Consider the following 18998-nt stretch of genomic DNA (forward strand, 5'->3'; position numbering starts at 1 on the left):
TCCCCTCTGCGCTGAGAGGAAGGCTCCAAGCACTTGCTGGGTTTTCCCAAAATATCAAAAATACAGAACGCAGCTGTCAAATTCTAATGAATATGGTCAGTTACCCCATATAAAGTGCAATTTTATTTTCAAAGTCTTGGTTAGCTTGAAGCAAAGTTCTCTTAGATAGCAAAAAAGCACACAATTTTAATATAGCAATCTCCCCTATCAAATATCAAGCCCTTCCTCCAAAGTACATGCACAAAGGATTTCTCATATTGTTCTGAGCCATGTTTTTTGCTTTCAGGGAGAGAAAGAGGCAGCCTGTGCCTCGTATCAACCCTGGAAAATTCACATCCAATCAGGTAAAGCCTGGAAAAATTATGAGCAACTAAACAAGCTCTTCTGATAGAAAATATTAGGCTGCCTTAATTATAAGACTATTGAAGTAATATCATTTCTCCAAGAGCTGACATTTCAAGAAATTAGGAAATATCACTGTAAAGATGAAAGCCTTCCAGATATAACATAGTTAAGAAACAGATGTGCTTTACAAACGATGAACTGCGTGCGTGAAGGAGAGCGTGGGAGATGAGCACTGGCTGCTTCAGTTTTCCCTTTATAGTCTACAGTGAACTCGATGACGGTGTTGGAAAAAAAAAAATCTGTAGTCAGGCTAAACCATGAAGATGAAAACTTGCAAAAGATTCCTTTCATGAGCATTTTCAAAAACACAAGCCTTCCCAGATATGGCACAAGAGTCTACATAGTGAAAGGTCCAGGATTACTCTAGGGCTTGCAGACTCTCACTGTGCAGAGGCTGGAAAACCTAAGACTGGGTTTCAGGTCTTTTGGAAACAGAGCCCTTCCTCCTTACTTCCTTCTACAGGCTTGCCTGGGATTGTTTTTAATGCTGTCCATCTCTCATTGTCATTTATTATCAGATACTGAAGGATGCATGGGACAAAGACAAAATTTAAGAGGAAGGAATTTAAAGCTAATGATAAAGGAGTGCACGGGACACTGCAGGAGCGAGGGAGAAAACAGGACAGTAAAAATTCAAAGCAGAGAGGACCGTAGAATATTATCAAGCAGGTGGAGGGAGAGAAGGGGGAAAGTCAGAGCTAACAGACAATGATGAAGAGAAAATAAAGACAAGACAAAACTGAGGACTGCATTTATTGCCCAAGGGCTATAACCTGCTGCTGCCTGAGCTGCTGCACCTGCTCAGCAAATGCTGGTTTCCAGCTTATCCTGCTCCCGCAGGGCATGTCTTTGGCAGCAATTTCAGTCCTACTTGGGGAAACGATTTCACAGAATATCTCTTCAACCAATTTCACAGACTAACTCTCACTGTAAGGACTGCTCTCTACAGATCTTTTCCCTTTCCCTTTCTTAGTTCATCACACCACTCATGTTTGTACTTGCCAAGAGAATACTTTAACATTCATTTTCATCATATATTTATTGACTAGAGGCCACTGCTAAATGTACTGGTTTAAACCTTACTCGCCAAAGTACCATCAGCAACAAGTGAGTCAGATGAAGTCTTTAAAAAAATGTTTAGGTAACAACAGCCGTCTGTATCTACAGTAAATCAGTTAAAATCTTAACACACTGCAGAAAATACCTGACTTGGACAATACTTGAAATAAAAAATAATTTACAATGTACATGTATAGTGACACAGCTCAGTTCTGATTACTTATTTACCATAATCAGAAACCAGTTTCCTCCAAGTTAAACTAGAAATTCAGGTTTTCAGAGATGGTTATGTAGGGCAGCACACTTAACCTTTCGCAACAACAATGAATTTGCTTCATACGTAAAGATCTGAGTCATGTACATTACTCAGATCCTTGTTGTTGAATAACTTATCACAAAATAAAATGAAGACTATCCACATGCATTGCGTGTGGGACCTGGAGTTTCTGAGTCTTTTCACAATGACAGTGGGTGGAATAAGGCTGTTTTTCTTTCCACAGGGGAAAACACAGAACACGTGAATAGCTGTGAAAAACTAAAGGCTCATTTCTACACTATGTAAGCAGCAGAGATCTATCGAAACGACAGAGCAGCATTAGCTTATGTTATGTATGTATGTAGAAGTCTGCCTGTATGTTTGAAAGTGACAGTCTGTCTGTAGCAACACACTGTAAGTTCCGCTGTATTTTCTGTATTTCGAGATCAACAGTGTGATTTTTCTTTAAATAGACATTACAATGCAAAATACCCAGTTTTGGAAAATAACAGATCCCATTTTGCTCATGGCTTTTGGATAACATTTTGCTAATGTTCTTGTCAACGGATTATAGCTGACTTGTTGGTGTTTTTCCATAAATACTAAATTTATGTTAGACTTGAGACAGTTTTGTTGGTGAGATGGCAGAATATAAGACGTGATAACGGAAGAGACATAGAAGCAAAAAAAGGCAAAGAAAATTAAGTTATACTTCTCTATATATTTTCTAAACAAAATATTATAGCTTAACTTGTGAAGGCACTCAATCTGAAAAATCTTCAAATTTAAAGGGTTTTTTATTTCTGTTTTCAAATGGAGTTTCCATCAAAATATAAGCATTTTTTCTTTTCATTTTGTTCAGAAAGGATTAAGTTATCTGAAAACAAGATACAATGAAGCAATACCCTTCATTTTGTTTCAGGCCATGTTAAATATTTTGATTTGATATAAAACTAAAACTAAGGACTCTCGAGAAACATTGCTGCTTCTTTCTTCCAGCAGAAGGGAGCCATTTTTCCCTTCTCTCTTCCCATACTTATTTGATCATGAACGTGAGCACTGGGACACAAGTGGTACATTCATCCACGAAACAGGGGATCTTTAGATAAAATGAAGCAATTTAAACCTATGTCTCTAACATACCATAGTCACTATTTTGCTGGAATATACAAAGTGCATAGATGCTCACATACAGTGATTTGGAGAATGTGCCACTGCTACAACAGAGGTAATCCTTTTGGGATTGAACGTACATGACCTACCACCAAAATTAGGCAGAACCTTTGCTACCATTTCTTTTTTTCAAGCACCTACCCTGGCAGACTGACCTTCTGTATACCTGAGACCCAAAAGGAGCCCCAGGTTGCACTAAAAAATCACTGGGGGAGCCCAGCTGAAGAAACTGCAGGAGATTATTAGCTCGTGAGAAGAGGGCAGCAGATGTGTCAAAAAGGACTCTGAGCCTCTAAAGTCTGTTTTGGCCCAAGAAATACCTTTGGTTTGTGTTACTCCATTGTTTTTGTTAGAAATAAGAAGCTGTGCCCTAAAGAAAGGGCCTGCCAGGTCTTTAGCGGCTTTTACAGTAAGTAACTGCGTGGGACTGTTTGGGTAAGGTAATGTTCAACAGTGAGTAAGTGTGGTAAAACCCACCACAGAGGGAGGCATTTCCTCTTACAGTCTAGAACAAATTTACTGTCTTGTAAATGTAAACACAAAGATTACTTAGGAATTAGTCTAAAAAATCCATGACACGTTGTGTATAAACCTGTTTAGTAAGTACTTCAGTAGGCCATAACTATACTGTCCTGTGATTCTGTTGTAAGGGATTATGCATAACACTACATTAGTTTTTCAATAGTTGATAATAGCAGTTGACTGTGCTGGAAACATGGAAATTAATTTGCTCTGAGTCTGCTTCAGGATGGCAAACCATTGCACCTTTGGCTACTCTTGCACTCTGTAATGACTGGGAAGTGACTATTTCCCCTGTAGGGATTATATTACAAGGCCAAGTGCATGAGCTCTGTAAATTAGCATAGCTCACCCAATACCAGTTTCACTGCACAATAGGAACAAAAGATAATAAACCAGTAACCAAAACACAACCTGATAGAGTTGATCTGAGGAAATCTCCATAAAATAAATCTCATCCTGTGAGCCCCCACTTCACTATTGCATAATTAATTTCAACATTTGCCTTAAGTCTCCACAATATTGGTCATCTGCATGCTGTATTATTTAATGTGCTCTGAAGTTCTTCTATATGAGAAAATAAACGGTAGATGAAAGTGATATCATATTACTTTTTCTGTGATGTTTTAGTTACATAAGCCCCTGGTATTTCTCCAATTTAAGAGACTAAAGTCAATCATCAAAGTTTGTTCCCAGTAGTGGTTTTGTACCTGGATAAGGACTTCATTGCATTTAGAACTTGCTCTAAAACAATTTGTCTTCGGGGTCAATGAAAGGCTACCATTGGCTTTAATGGGCATTGCTTTGGGACGTTGGGTGTGAAATATAGCCATATAGTCACCTCTATTCAAAAAAACTTAAAATGTGTTCCTCAGACCCTATTTCTGCTGCATAGAGTCTTCCAAATAGCATTGTAAAGTCTTGCATCAATGCTAGTAGTACCTGTATGCATTTGTTAACACATACATGAAAAGTACTGATATACTGCCATAATATACCCTAAAAGTAGCGATAACTCTGCTATTCATAACAACTGAGGAACAAAGTTGAAACCTTGAGGTAGCCTTAATGTTAACATGGTACAGAGAACACTAATAACATCAATTGATTTAACATTAAGGGAAACTCAAAAGGACAAGAAAATGTTCAATCATACATTCACTTAAACCATTACAGCTTCCAAAAGCACTCAATTGATTTTCTTGAGAAAATCATTCCTGAGAAATTATTTTCTTTTCTCACAGAGAAACTCACCTCAGTACAGAAGTAATACAGACACCCTCGGAAATAAAAAGCCCCCCTTGCCTGCACAGGACACTGGCTGCAGAGCAGACCTCTCCATCCATTTTGTGCAGAGCTCTCTCTTGGACATTCACTTGGGCACATACCTCCTCAGCCTATTGCCAGCAGTCTGAGCAGACTCGTGCCCTCTCTCAGGTCAACCTTCAGTGGAAAACAACCAGGTCACGCTGTCCCCAGGGGGACTCGGAAAGGAACTGTGCAGTCTGGCACCCCCAGGTGACCCCGAGTCAAAGGACAGAACGGTTCTTTCACATGGGGACAAATTTCTTAACCAAATGGTCTCCCAGTTTTCAGGGTGACAGATGGGAAGGGTGACACACTAAAGACACCTTTTACTTCGAGAAGTAAAGCTGGAGCACATCAAACTCCATATCAGTGTGTATATTATCAGCCCAAGACCCACACACATGGTTTCTTTTGTAAGAGATCACAACACCGTGTCAGAAAGCTATGTCTGCATCAAAGGAAGCTTCTGGGTGATTTTTCAAAACTCTGTAATAAGAACAAGATCTCATTTTCTCTTTTCTTTCCTTGCAGGTATTCAGAAAACTAATAATTATCTTTCCAAGCTAATCAAGTTGTCATTCTGGAACAGCAAAAAACATCAGGTGACTTTCTGTGGATAAAAATGATACTGATTCATCCATGTCAGTGGCTGAGAATACATACACACTTCTAAACATTCATAACTCTGTAGGACTCTGCGAAAAGCATCCAATAAAAGGAACAGAAAGTCAAGAGTCTCTTTTTTGAAGCAGAGGTAAAGGAGACCACCAAGTGGATTTAGGAGCGGCCGCCTCCTCCAGCCGCCGCGGCCCTGGGACCTCCTGCTTGGCTGCTGGAGCCCAGCCCGGGAACACAGGGTGTCTGCCCACGCTGAGGGACGTGGCTGCCGCGTTCCCCTTCGCAGGTTCAACCAGCAGCGAAGCTGAGCGTGTGTCTCAGAGACACACAGACACACAGAGAGGACGCTGACACGGCCGGTCACACAGACTGCCGCAGACAAGGCACTGCCTTCAACAGCACCCATGTACAGGACTCACATAAAACACAAGCACAGCCCCCTCCTCCTCCTCTTCGGCCGGCAGAGCCAGCAGGTCGCTACCGGTGGCACGCACGCGTGCACACACACGCACGCTCTAGATTCACAAGCACACGCGCATTTGCGGATCCCACCCTCAAATACGGGCACAGCCTGTCTCTCCATCCAACAGCCCTGCCCTGATCCCAGCCCCTCTTACCCACACTCGCCTCACGCACGCCGGTCCCCCCAGCAGCTGGTTTCGAGACATACCCCAGTGGCTGCTGGCCGAGACCCCCCCACACTCCAGCATCGGGCACTGAGACCCCACTCACTGCAGCAGCTGACACCACAGGCCAGCAGCACCTACACCCCAGCTCTGACTCCAGTTGCTGGCCCAGTACCCAGTCACACCAGTCCCCCCAGTAGCTGGCACTTAGTCCTTGCAGCACTCACACATGGGACAGACAGATACTCAAGAAAGGATTTAATGAGAAGACAGAGCAGAGCGTGGTGACCAGGCGAAGGGCTCAGCCAGACAAGTGTACTGACTGGCCCCGTTTTACACGTGAACAGCACCTTTTATACCCCTTTCTGTCTACCCCCTCTTTGTTCCTCCGCGATCTCTCTTCCCTAAACCTTGTTTCATCACTTGACGTAGCCCCACAGACCCCCCTCCAACATCCTGGACCCCCAGGTTTGCATCCTTATCAGTTGCAAAGTCCAAGTCTGCCCGCTGTTTCTTGATAGCCCATCAATTAGTGCGACTGACCGGGTTTATTTCTGATTGTTAACATTAATCGGTCGGGTTTGGTGTCTCTGTGTGTTTGTCTCCCTCCCTTTCCTTATTGGCAAGGTCCTCAGATAATCTTCCTGAGAAAGAAGCTTTCCCACACTCCGCGTACCCTTATCCGTGAGTGCAACTGAGCAGGCTTGTCCTCATCAACCACCTCCCTTCTCACGTGTCCCTCAGGTGTGTCTCCGCATGCTCTTGCGTATGGCTCCTTTCACCACATACCCTTAGAGGAGCAGAAGCTCCTTCCATATACCCTTACAGAGACTGCCACTAACTGAAAAGATCAGTAGTTTCAAAAGGAAGATTGAGGTTTGTGAGTTCTCATATTTCTGAAATTCATGGTATACATTCATTCCCACACGTGAGTCTCAGACTTGGTTTTTTCTATTCTTTTGCAGGGAGGTTTGAAAAGGTATGCTGCAAAATCGTTTGTCCTATAAACACAGAAAAATGTTATTAATTAAACTAGCAATATATCTGCTTTAGTGAGAGAAAGCTAAGGGAAAATGTTTACCAACGTTACTGCAGATAAATGTATAGTGTGAAATATTATAGATTATAGAGTAGTCTGCATAGAAGTAATGAAAATGTCAATTAGTGCGATCCTTTATGGAACCATCGCTTATTATTTAATTCACCGCCTTGTTTTTCCAGTTTTCATTGATCAAGATTAGTGTACCAGCACGGAAAAAACGTATGTATTTCTATTTGGTTTAAGTGATAAAGAAAAGGAATGCATTCATGATCAATACTTTGTCTGATCTTCTGAAAAGCTATTTCCAGATGAAATCTAGGCATGTCTGGAGAAATGAAAACTGCAAAGATGTAGATTTCCATTCTAATTTCTTGTAACTCTTATGGGGTTTTTAATGCAGTTATGAGGTGCAAACCTGAATGTCGACATTTAAGAAAACTCCAATGAAGAATAAGCTTCAGACTTAAGAAGACTAACTAAAGAAGTTTAATCTCTTCTTTTTAAAGTTCTAACACAAGAAGGGTCTTCAAATATGTCCTATATAGTACTATTTAAAAATCACTGAAAATTGTTTTTTCCTCTTACATGTAGTAGTAAATATGTAATAATATTTTGTCTTTTTTTAAATATCACCTAATAAATTATATTCTTTCTTTGCTATGCATACTTTGCTTGCATAACTTGAAAAGGAACAAAACATTTTATTACAGAAGAACATCTGAAATCTGATTAATCATATTTTCTCTACTAATCTGTTTTAAAATTAAAGTGAAGTAATTTTTTTGTTGTCTAAACTAGGCTACTGGAAGCCTGCATCATTCTTATAATGTTTGCACGAGGCATCTCTGCTATAGCCTCATGTTAGAAGATAATGTCTGTAAGACAGTGACAGGACACATCCTGGGTTTAGTTCTGCATCTTTGGTAGGAAGCAGAATGACTTGATGGGTAAATCTGTGAGGCTAAAGTCACTGAGGTCTGCAGCCCGGGCCAGCTCGGGTGCATTACGGTAGATGAGGCAGATAGGTGTGGTCTGCAAAGGACCGGTCCCTGAATTTCACAGGGACCTGTACAGCGCTACCGTTTCCTTTTGTGCGTATTTATTTTGAGCATGGGTTTTTTGAGTCACTCATGACTAAGCAATCACCAATCGGGAAAAAAAAAGCCAAACACTTGTTTAGGAATATAAAACTTTCTACAGAGATGAGAGGGGGTTTTGTGGGTTTGGGGTTTTCTTTTTTTTTTCCTAATAGCTTGGTCTTTGCCCACAGACAGAAATAAAGAATTGTGCAGTGTCAACACCTACGCTTTTGCTAAACAGACTTGACAATAGGTCTGTAATTAGACATGGCAGTGATGTACCCTCTGACATTGCTTATACAACAGTTCCAGCCTCTGGTTAAGTACAAAGGGAACAGATCAAAGAAAGTGGATGGGGCCTGTGCACTTTTCATAAAATCCTTTCTGAAACAGAATAACGGGGCTAGAGGCACCATTGGTTTGACCTCGTAGGGTATCTCTTATGTTTTTGTGACTTAATCTCTTCAGTACAGATATGATCCTACACAAAGAAAGCCCCAAAGCTTTCTATAACCAACAGAGCTTTTTACATGTTACAAAATAATTCTTCACAGAGATACCTGACCCAGTTTGTTTAAAATCAGCCCAGCTTTAGGACTTCTTAGCCTGGCTGAACTGCCGGTTACTGTTTTTCAGTTCTAAACCTGCTCTGAGATCACTCAGCTCTGCACAGTTCCGTATTGTGCTGCGCGGAGAGCCATCAAAGACAACTATTGAGGAAACAGTAACCATTGTACAATATCTGATGAATGTTTTTGCCAACAACATTGCTCAAAACCAACTAATCTAGGCTAGCATACACAATGCTTATTCCTACGGAGTCTGAAGAAAAAACATCAAACAGGACTATTGAGTTATTCTGACCAGTATATGGTCTTTGGTTTTCTAAAAGACACTGTATAGGCCACCTGGGTTTCACAGTGCCGTAAAAAAAGCTAACTGGCTATGTTTGCAGGTTTTAAGGATATTGTTTCTGGTCTTCACATGATTCATTGTCAAATCTTTCACAACAGGGTAATGGAAACTGGTATATAATGACTATTATGTATAACGTACACACTAATTTCAAATAAAGACGAGGTAGGAAGAAATTTCTTCATTTCTCAGAATTTATATAGAAAATGTTGTACATTTAGAAAACCACATTGACAGAAAATAGGTGACCTAAATTAGACAAGTTTGCATGAACTGCTCATCTACAATGCCATAATTCCTTCCACCTTTCTGAGCAGAGACACACATTTTCTGGACATGAGTATACACATGGATGTGCAAATACTGCTGGCACTTGACAAAATCTGACATTTCACAGTTCTGTAAACCATCTCCTTTTGTGTTCAGTGTATCTTTGCATATTTAAGAAATGAGCAGCAATGAAGACAAAGTTTGAGATGTGCTTGAAGACAGCACTGGAATGCTCAACAACAACCAAACAAGTTAAGTGATTAAATTAATGGTCTTTTTGTAGTATTCAATCATCTAAATTCAAGAGAGACACTCCAAAACATGCATGGCAGTTCAAAATTTGGGTACTTCAGATGCTATGAACACAAGGTCAAAAAACAGCAGAAGCATGATCTTCTGGCTTTGCAATACACACCTTGTCTCACAGGGCTGTTTTGCATGGTCTTAAAAGTATCAGTCTTATAAACTTATAAACTTTCATGTTGTGTGTGTGTACACGTGCATGCACACACAAAAGCACATACATGAAGTGTATCAATTGAAAGAAAAGAGTTCACATACAGCCATTTCTATGATTTATAATAAATACATATTTTGGTGATAAACCTTTTCTACCAAAAACTATATGAGAATAGCTTTCATACTTAATGTAACAGGTTCCAAGAATGTGAGAACAACCTACTACTACTTTGTGTAGTCATGTTAGCAATGTACAAGTTCATTTTGGTACAAGGGTTACTGCTGATTCTGGTGGAGTCCTCGGGAGTTTGGACCGTAATAGAGAGGGGAATTACGAGAGTGAGAGAGAGGGAATGCACAGAAACAACAGTGGATTACATTCAGCTTTCTGAGGTGTTCAGCAGAATCTAAGGTTTCACTTTAAAAAGACCCTCTAGATATTTTGGCTCTAAATATCACTTTGAAAAATGACCTACATGAACCAAAGAAACCCCATAAGCCTGACTTTGCAGAAAGTCTGAAACAGGTTAGCCCAGGGAACGCTTTATTGTTCATGTATAGTAACTCAGATTCAGTCAATGTATGAAATAGTTAAAGCTGAGTCAGGTCACAGAAGGTTCAGGAATTATGGAGATTGACAAAAATAACCTACAAGTCACTTCTGCTTTCAAAGAGTTGTTTAAAAATCTCATTGTGGAATTGACCCCACTCACGTGAGGTTTCATTGATTAGGTCTGGGGCTTGGTTTCCACCAGCTGGGAAATACCTACGTGAGAAATCTCTCTGAAATAAGGAACGTTTCTGAAACTGGCAAAAGTTAAAAGTAATTGCTGTGATCTTCTTTGACCTAATCTACTAGGAATTTGTGTGGATTTACTTCCCTCAGCACAGCAGCCTTGTGTCAATAATGTTGTCATGAACATATGGAATGAAGTGGACTTTCAATAAACAGCCAACAGGTCCATTAGGATGGCAGGCGAGAGCCCCCTCTAACTACACCTTTCCTCTAGAAAAAAAGAATTCATGTCACTCCAACAGTGAGGGGTTTTTTTTATTTTTGCTTTATTAAAATTAACTGTGCAGCTGGGCTATATTTGTTGTCCATAACAATTTGCACTGTCTTTTTCTTGTTTAGGTAAAACAACCGGCAGTAATAAAGTAAGGGCAGGTGAATGCGTTACTATGGTTCCTGTTTATAGTGCAGAATAACAGGCACAGAAAGAGCAGAGACAGGAAGGTCACACTCCTTGCCAAGGAAATTTATACCTTTTAATTCAGATTTTGGTGTTAGTTGAATCGCTCTTTCTGATTATCCTTTGCTGGACATGCAAGTTAAATTATGTGACTGTATCTCCAACGGCATTTTTTGCTTTCCTTTTTCTAAATGTTCTGTGTCTAAACCCAGAAAGAAGAGCATTCCGAAGCCATGGGATATGGCAGATACAACCTCACTCAGACTTCCTTAGAAATGAAACATTTGTCTGGCTTGTGGTTTCGAGTGCTACCTGTGATGCAGAGAGAAGAAAAGTACCAAGTGTTCTTACAGTTGCTAATTTATCATTAGCATAGTCTGCATCTGCCTTTGGTCAGATATTAAGTAAAATAACATTTTTGTAGTAACGGGTTTATTTCCTCATGAAGAGAAAGTTCACTGTGCGACTACAGTTTGCTAGACGAATGCTTCCACGCCCCGGAAGCCTTGTCCCAGCCAGCCAGGTAGGGCCAGGAGCACACACCTGCCTCCAGAGACACTAGGCACAATCCCTTCACAATCCCTCCACCTGACGGGTTGTTGTCAGCATAAGGAGTACTGCAGGTGCTAGAAAAGATCAGCAATAAGAAGATGCTTTACCGGTAAATATAAAAATGAAGGGCTTTGTTTCCTCAGTCTGTCCAAAGCAGCCTTCATGGTAGCAGGCGTGCATTTCTTGGTGTGACGAGTGAGGGGGAGTGAGCGAGCGGCTGCGTGGTGCTTGGCTGCCGGCTGGGGCTAAACCACGACACTTGGGCATATTTAATCTTATGCAGCATACATTTGGACTGCAATGCTGCAGCAGGCAGAACCCAAGCCATGGATTTACCTTTTTTCCCCCTTCCCCTATTCACACAGATTATTACTGATTTCATCCAAGTCATTCACACTGGAAGGGATCACTCATGCCAAAGGAAGGAAGCAAGAGAAACTTTTTTTAACAAGATATCATGCACAAATAGGAAGTGTTTGACTTTTGGCATAAGTTAGTTATATCATAGAATATAAATATAAATATATTAGCAAAATATAATATAAACAAAGTCTCCCCTCAATTTTAGCATACGATTTCTACCAACAAACTTTGGTCTGAGGAAAGCAACACAGTAAAGAACATTCTGATAGCCACGGATACACAAAAATTCCTTGTTATAAATAGTATTTAATTTTTGTTTTCCCCAGGCTGGAGATATTGCACATCCTTTCTGCCCTTTCATCCAGTTATTGATCCACCTTATCTGCACTACCTCAGTCATATTGGATGGAGTCAAAGAGACTTCCAGGAAGAAAAACTGTTACCTAAATGAGGACAAGGAAGAAAAGTTTCTCACTTTCCTTCTTACTTTACTTCATTCTCTTTCTTACCAAGGAAAAGTTCAAAAAAGCCTTTCTCCCTGAAAAAATTCGCAGACACTTCAGCGAGGAGACAAAATGGTCTGCTGCGGCACTTGCCGAGAACAAGCAATTACTTAGCATTATCTTCTGCCAGAATGGACAAAGAGATCCACATGGACTCTCTGATCTCTAACTGTCTCTGTAATAAAGACCATGTCAAAATGTTGATAAAAAAGGTCCAGATATATTTTGTTGCTAATAATCTTGAAGGCTACAGGCAAAACTAAAATGATTAGCAGAATAAATTTGACTGCTCTGCATGCAGCTTTCAAGCACATATTGGTTAAACTTACATAGTTGCCCTGTCATGTCTAAGTCATTTCATGACGTATAGAATATTTCATGCCGCTCTATCCCTTTATTTAAGTGAATTTATGGAGTATCCATGCATGCATATGAATGTCAATTTTTTAAAAAGTTTATATACAATGACGCTGAAATCAGCTGCTAAAGAATACGGCCAGTTTGGTTTTCTTCCCAAGCTTCCTAAGAGTCATACCACGAATCAAGTCTGTTTCCCAGAACAGTTTAGACAGTTTGTCTTGATCTAATAAGATGGAGATCAGTCCAGAAATAAGCTAAAATTCCCATTGTCTCTGTAGACACACAGAAGCTGGCTGGTGCTAGGGAATGTGCTTTCAACTAGCGTAAAGACTGCTAATCAGCTGTGCCTGGCAAAGCATAAACAACACACTGCAAAAAAAACCACTGCCAAAATGCAAAGTATATATGCATTTTGGCAGGTGAACATGAGATTGTAAGTCTTCCATTCTTTGTCAGTTCTATGCTGGGACCATGAAGGACTGGTATAAAGGATGCAAGAATGCAATAAAACCTTTTCCTGTTTCCACAAATGTCTATATCACGGCCACGAGCAACTGGCCAACACCAAAGGGGAGAGCTAATTAAAATCAAAATGGGAAGATGAAAGAAGTTAAGTTTAAAGTTTGGGCAGTGAATATGACTAAAGCATTGAATTTTAATTAAAGAGACATTAGAATAACTTTTTTCACCCTCATTCTTTTACTTTAGGGAAAACAAGGGTTAGTTCTCCAAGCCATCATTACTGTTGCTCTTATTGTTTCACTAGGATAACAGAGGTGTGAAATGCAGAGGGTGGGTGAAAGGGAATTCTTGGAGGAAATTGTAGCAAGGAATATTCCAATTGGATACAAGGCAAAAAAATTCTCACCATGAGGGTGAAAAGCTCAACTGGAAATGCTCAACTAAGCAGACAGGTCTAACTTTATTTTGGCCATGTTTGAGTTGGGACAACTGCTTCAAACATCCTTCAGAGGTCCTTTCCAACCTGAGTTAGTCTATGGTTATATGTGTGTGGCCTGACAGCGGACAGCCTTGTATATGTATGAAGATCACTAAAGCCAACTGACTTAGAAGGAAATCTGAGAAAAGACGTTTTTAGCCAGATTAGTTTTGGTACGAAACTAAAAACTCATTTTGGAGGAATGACTTCATCTGAGAGCTGTAAAAGCTCTCCATTTCTTCCTCTCTGGTGTTCTAACAATCTATAAAGAAAAATCTTTTGCCAAAACTTAGTCTTTATTAGTAAGGGGATAAAGTTATATAAAAAGTGTAAAGTAAAATAAAATCGATTCTGTAACAAGAAAACAACAGAGGTTATGCAACAATGCACTTTGGCAAACTTAACTTCGTATTTGATGCTGTAGGTATAGAAAGATAAGAGGGACCTTAAGAGCTGAGACTTTGTTGTACAACTGTGCAAAATTACTTTCAAAGTATTAACAGCAAGCAGAAATTTTAGATGACTTGTAATAAAACTAGTTCTTGAAAGAGAGCAAAGGCCAAGCTGAGTTGAATTAGAGCCTACCACCATTTCTCTAGTGGTTCAGAAAATGCCTTCCCTGCAGATTAATTTCTGCAATTGGAAGAATCCTTTTGAACATCACCATTGAAAGGGTTGTCTGCCTGAATACAGAAATAGAAACAGCTGGTCAGACTCTGGAAATTAAGGTCTTTAGGTTAGAGAGGAATCTTATGGTTGCCCTAAGATGCCTCTAGCACAAATCCTACAGCTGACAAAAGACTGGCATAATCATATCTGAGCCAATTTTCCTAGCCCTTGGCAGTACAGTGGGCAGATCAGATCGGAGATTATGTTTCAGGTCCAAATGAGATTTAACTGAAAAGCTGCAACATCATCCCTCTAAAGTCAACATTAATTCTGAGACTAATAATGAATGCCATTTCTGCTGTCTCTTTCCATACTGATAATTTTTGCCAAAACATACCTCTGGAACTGCAGTCAGACCTATTCCAGCAAACGCTGCCTCTGACTGCAACACACATAAGTAACTCTGCACCCCAGGCTGACTCAGACCTTACTCATCCTCACTAGGGAGCTAAGTAACTGATTTTGTGTGATTTCTGCTCTAGTTCAGAATATTGAATAAGATTGGACATGTTTTGAAGGCGCAGAAAAACATGGGCTGCATAATTAAACTCTGTGAAAGTTTAACAAATTCAATTCGTACTCCGTTGCTATATCCACTCTTTTGCCCTTTGCAGTACTTACTCCAGTTAAGTTTGTCCTGAATAGAGATTTGCCTCCAAAGAAGAAACAAATAAAGTAGAGGAAACCATAAACAACATATCTGTTAGACACTCACCCATGATTTGTAAGAAGATGTAAAGGTGTAAAGGTAGCTTCCTGAAACTCTGATTAATAGATAACTTTGCAGCTGGTTAGGCTGAACGCTGTTTGGGGCAGGGGTCATATCTTTTCACTCTCTGGGAAGCATCTGACACACACTCACTGTTATACAAATAAAAATAATGAACCATCACAGTGGTAACCAACCTGATATTCCCAGATGCTTCTTAAGCAGGTGATTAGGGTATATATCAGAGAGGGAAATGATTTAAACCAAAACAAAACCCTCAACATTTTGCCTTCTGTAATTGATTTTCTTGTGACCATGGTGTCTTTCCCTTGCACTTGCCAACTAGCGCTATCACCGGTAGGACCGCTGGAGGTTGAGTGTGGCAGGGTACTAATCAGCAAGAGAAAAGGCCATAACCTCCTGTCCCAAGCCCATTTAACTTAACAGAAAAGAGACTGCGGTGTGTGTTACGTGGGTTACTCACGGCTCGGCTTCAATGCTCTGGTCAGCAGCTATGTAGTTGGCGGGGATGTAGCCCTGGAGCTTGCGGCCAGGACAGACTGACCCTGCTGGCAGGACGAGCCGAGCGTACCACCAGCCCTCGTGGGATGAATCCAGCACTTCAAGCTTGTCCCCAGCTCGGAAGCTCAAGTCCTCCTCAGTGCGAGCCTCGTAGTTGAAGAGTGCCACAAATCTGCAAATATTCCCCAGATGCTGGCCAGGCAGTGGAGGTAAAGGTTTCTCTTTTATCTTACTGTCTCGGTCTTTCTGTTCTGCTTGGAAGTCATGCCTTACCACAGCAAGGTTGGTGAAGACTTGCCCAACTTTCTCATCCTGCTCACTGTCTCTCCCCGAGAATAAGCACGGGATGTAGGGCTCCAAACAGGCACAATGCTTCTGACAAAAGTTTCCCATCCTGTTTCCTTGTGCCTTCCTCTGCTTCTGCTTTCCTTTCGCTTTTCCCAGTTGTGATACCCTTAGACCAATTTTTGCACCATCAACTTCTTAGCTTTTTGCAGGATTTCTTCTCCCCCTCCTCCTTTGGCACAAAATGAAACAACTCTGGCACAGCTGGAAGCTCCTCTCTGAGCCCCACTGAGAGCTCATTACAGGCAGCTCCTGGATCGGGAGTGAAACCTGAGTATCCAAGTGCCGGAGCACATGTGGAGGGAATTTCTCACTTCCTCTTCGGAACAGGAAAGCAACACAACAGCTGGGCTGGGCTGGGCTGAGCTCCGGGAACAACAGGGGAGTGTGCAGCCTCTTCTCCCACGGCAAAACAATAAAGTCAGAACATCTAAGCAGGGGAGGCTTCTCCACTCTTACTGCTTGGGATGGGTGTTTTCTTATTTCAGATGGGGTCCTGTCATATGATCAGCTGTGAACGTCTGTAAAGTCTGTCTTGGTAATGATTAACCAAGCTGACCTGCCTGTTTCTTTAGCAGTCTCCGACGTGGACAGCTTGAATATTTCTTTTTATTTCCTGGTCTCAGTTCTCGGTGGGAAGCCTTTGCTCGCCCGAGGCCAGCAGATGCCCTCACCTGGAGAGCACCTGCGGCTTCTGTGCTCCCTCACACCTGGGCGCTTTCCCCTGCTGAGCACCCGCCCTTCCAACCAGTCCTCTGGCTTTTTTTTTTTTTTTATTTTTTGAGCTGGGTTTGGCACTTCTTACAAGGAAAAATAAATATATGGGGCTTACAGTAATACGGTAATAGATTTTAATTCATTCTTTACTCTGCATTTGAAGGAAACAAAGGCACTAGCCAAAAAATTGCTATAGGTAGTCAGCTAATTATACCAATCACATATAAAAATAATGGCTGTCTTCTAGTCACCAAGTAAGCCGATGAAACTAAGTTGACCAGTATGCTCCCATTTCTAAAGCAGCTACAACCTGGCATACAGAGCGAGCACAGGTGTCCGGACACTGCTGTGGCAAAGCAGCCTGGGGAGGCATCGGCCCCACCCCAGCAGTGCAGCCCAAGCGTTGCAGCAGCTGGAACTCACCAGGGCCTGGGGGACACGTAATGCTTGGAGCGGCAGCAGGAAGCACAGGAGATAGCCTGTCTGCACCGTGCGGCAGCATTTCAGTAAGAGGCAGACTCTTACAGATAAGAGGCAAAACCCACACATGGACCTATAGCTTCCTGGTGATAAAGAAAACTGGCTCCCATGGTGGGGTTTTTTTGGTCAGGAATAACTGCTGTTTTCCTAAACCATTCACTCATGTCTCTCAGCTCCATTTAGAGTTGCTGACTTCTGTTCCTTTACTTTACTAGAAAAAAAATCCAACTAAATAAGTTAGAAACCAAAGCCACTTGTTTCCACCGTGTCTCTCAGTCAGCTCTTTGAACGAGGAGATCAGTGGCACAGGCAGAAGCCTACTGATGGACTAGGGACTGCAGGACGACTGAAAGAAGTCTCCACTGAAAGTTTATCACTACCAGGTGCATCTCCACTGAAGAGGGATAGGGAACTAACTGCTTTCTCACTCCTCTTCTGCAATGCTGCAGAAGAAACTGAATAAAGAAATACTGTACACATCAAGTGACCACTAAACCTCATAATCTGTAGTGAACCCTTTGGGCCTGATTAAAAAATGGCATGTTGATTTTGCAGATTATGAAAATCGTATTTAGTTTATGAAGCACCACCGGAGATGATTTTTCCCTACAGCACTTATTAATCACTACCCAGATCAATAAGAACACAGATATCTGAGAGATATTTACTTTTCTTAGGTCTGATGGACAATATACAAAGTCAGGAAAGGCCTGTGTTGAAAAAGAAACTATCTTCATTAATCTGGCTTCAAGAATTATCTACATTTACTGAAACCAGAGAATATTAGAAAAGATGTATTAAATAATCTGATTTTTTCAGTTTGCATCTTTGATAGTTTTCCTGTAACATTTTATGGTTCTCGCAACTTGGGCATTAATCTGGCAAAGATTTGCACTCACATTTACTGCACAGAATAGTTTCATCATGACAATGGAGCCACTTACATTGTACAGAATCAATCTCATGCACAGCTCTCTTCAGGGTCAAGACCCACCTTTACACTCAAGTACCAATATACATACACATTAGAAAGCACACTGCATTCACTGAGACCACTCAGATAAATATTTATAACTGTAGCTAGAACGGGCTTAACCTTACAAACATTTGTGAGTATGAATGTCTTATATCAAATAAACCCAGGCATTAAATTCATCTTCTCTTCCAATTTATGCCCCTGCTTGGCTTTACAAGACCAGAAAGACTTTTGCTGGCAGTGATCAATAACTATAAATCAGATTACTTTCCTCCCAACCAACTCCTCAGGATCAGTTCTATTTATGAAACAAGCAGACTTTAACAAAGAGCCATGGAATTCATTAGTCAGATTTAAAACTCTCCTCAAAAAGAGAGAGGAGTGGAGTTGCTGAGAACTGCTGAGCAGATTCCCGAGCCCGTGTGGGGCAGGACCGTGGCTGAGCTGTGGTGGCCACACTGCAGCACTGCCTCTGCAAGGGTCTTTGCTCCCATCCCGGTGGCTTTATTGAGGATTCTCTGCATTTCTGAAAATAAAGTAGTACTCTTTATGTTTTAGAGGCTATATAATTTTATCACAGGCAAGAAAAAAATGAACACGTAATAAAAATGTTCTTGCGGGTTTTACTGAAAAAAATAAAATCTGATAAATCCTATAATCCTAATTTTCATGCTTATAGTTTGGAACAAATGAGGATAATCATGTATATTCAGGGCCTTTTTAATATAAACTATTGTCCTAGTCCTCTGCACTGGTATTACATATAATTTCACAGGATAATCTCTGCAGCACCTATTTCTGGGCTTAATTTAGTTCTTTTGCCTTGCATCCCACTACATTTTCTTTTTGCAAAAGGAGGGCAAATGGATCTGTATTGCTTACTGGTCTTCTTTACTTAATTTGTTTTGGAGGCTGAGTGTCAAACCAGAAATTGTCCAAA

At 40.9% G+C, this 18998-nt stretch overlaps 1 protein-coding gene across 1 annotated transcript in view; it reads right to left on the bottom strand.

Annotated features, from left to right (window-relative positions):
- The window catches only part of FRK (fyn related Src family tyrosine kinase), a 52852-nt gene extending 36558 nt beyond the window's left edge, over positions 1-16294 (bottom strand). The window contains exon 1 of the mRNA XM_075498602.1: positions 15503-16294. Coding sequence (XP_075354717.1) covers positions 15503-15933 — 431 coding nt within the window. The 5' untranslated portion in view covers positions 15934-16294. The remainder of the gene's footprint in view (positions 1-15502) is intronic.
- Positions 16295-18998: the final 2704 nt, after the last annotated feature.

This window comes from Mycteria americana, chromosome 3 (assembly GCF_035582795.1).
Source record: "Mycteria americana isolate JAX WOST 10 ecotype Jacksonville Zoo and Gardens chromosome 3, USCA_MyAme_1.0, whole genome shotgun sequence".
NCBI classification, from domain to species: Eukaryota; Metazoa; Chordata; class Aves; order Ciconiiformes; family Ciconiidae; genus Mycteria; species Mycteria americana.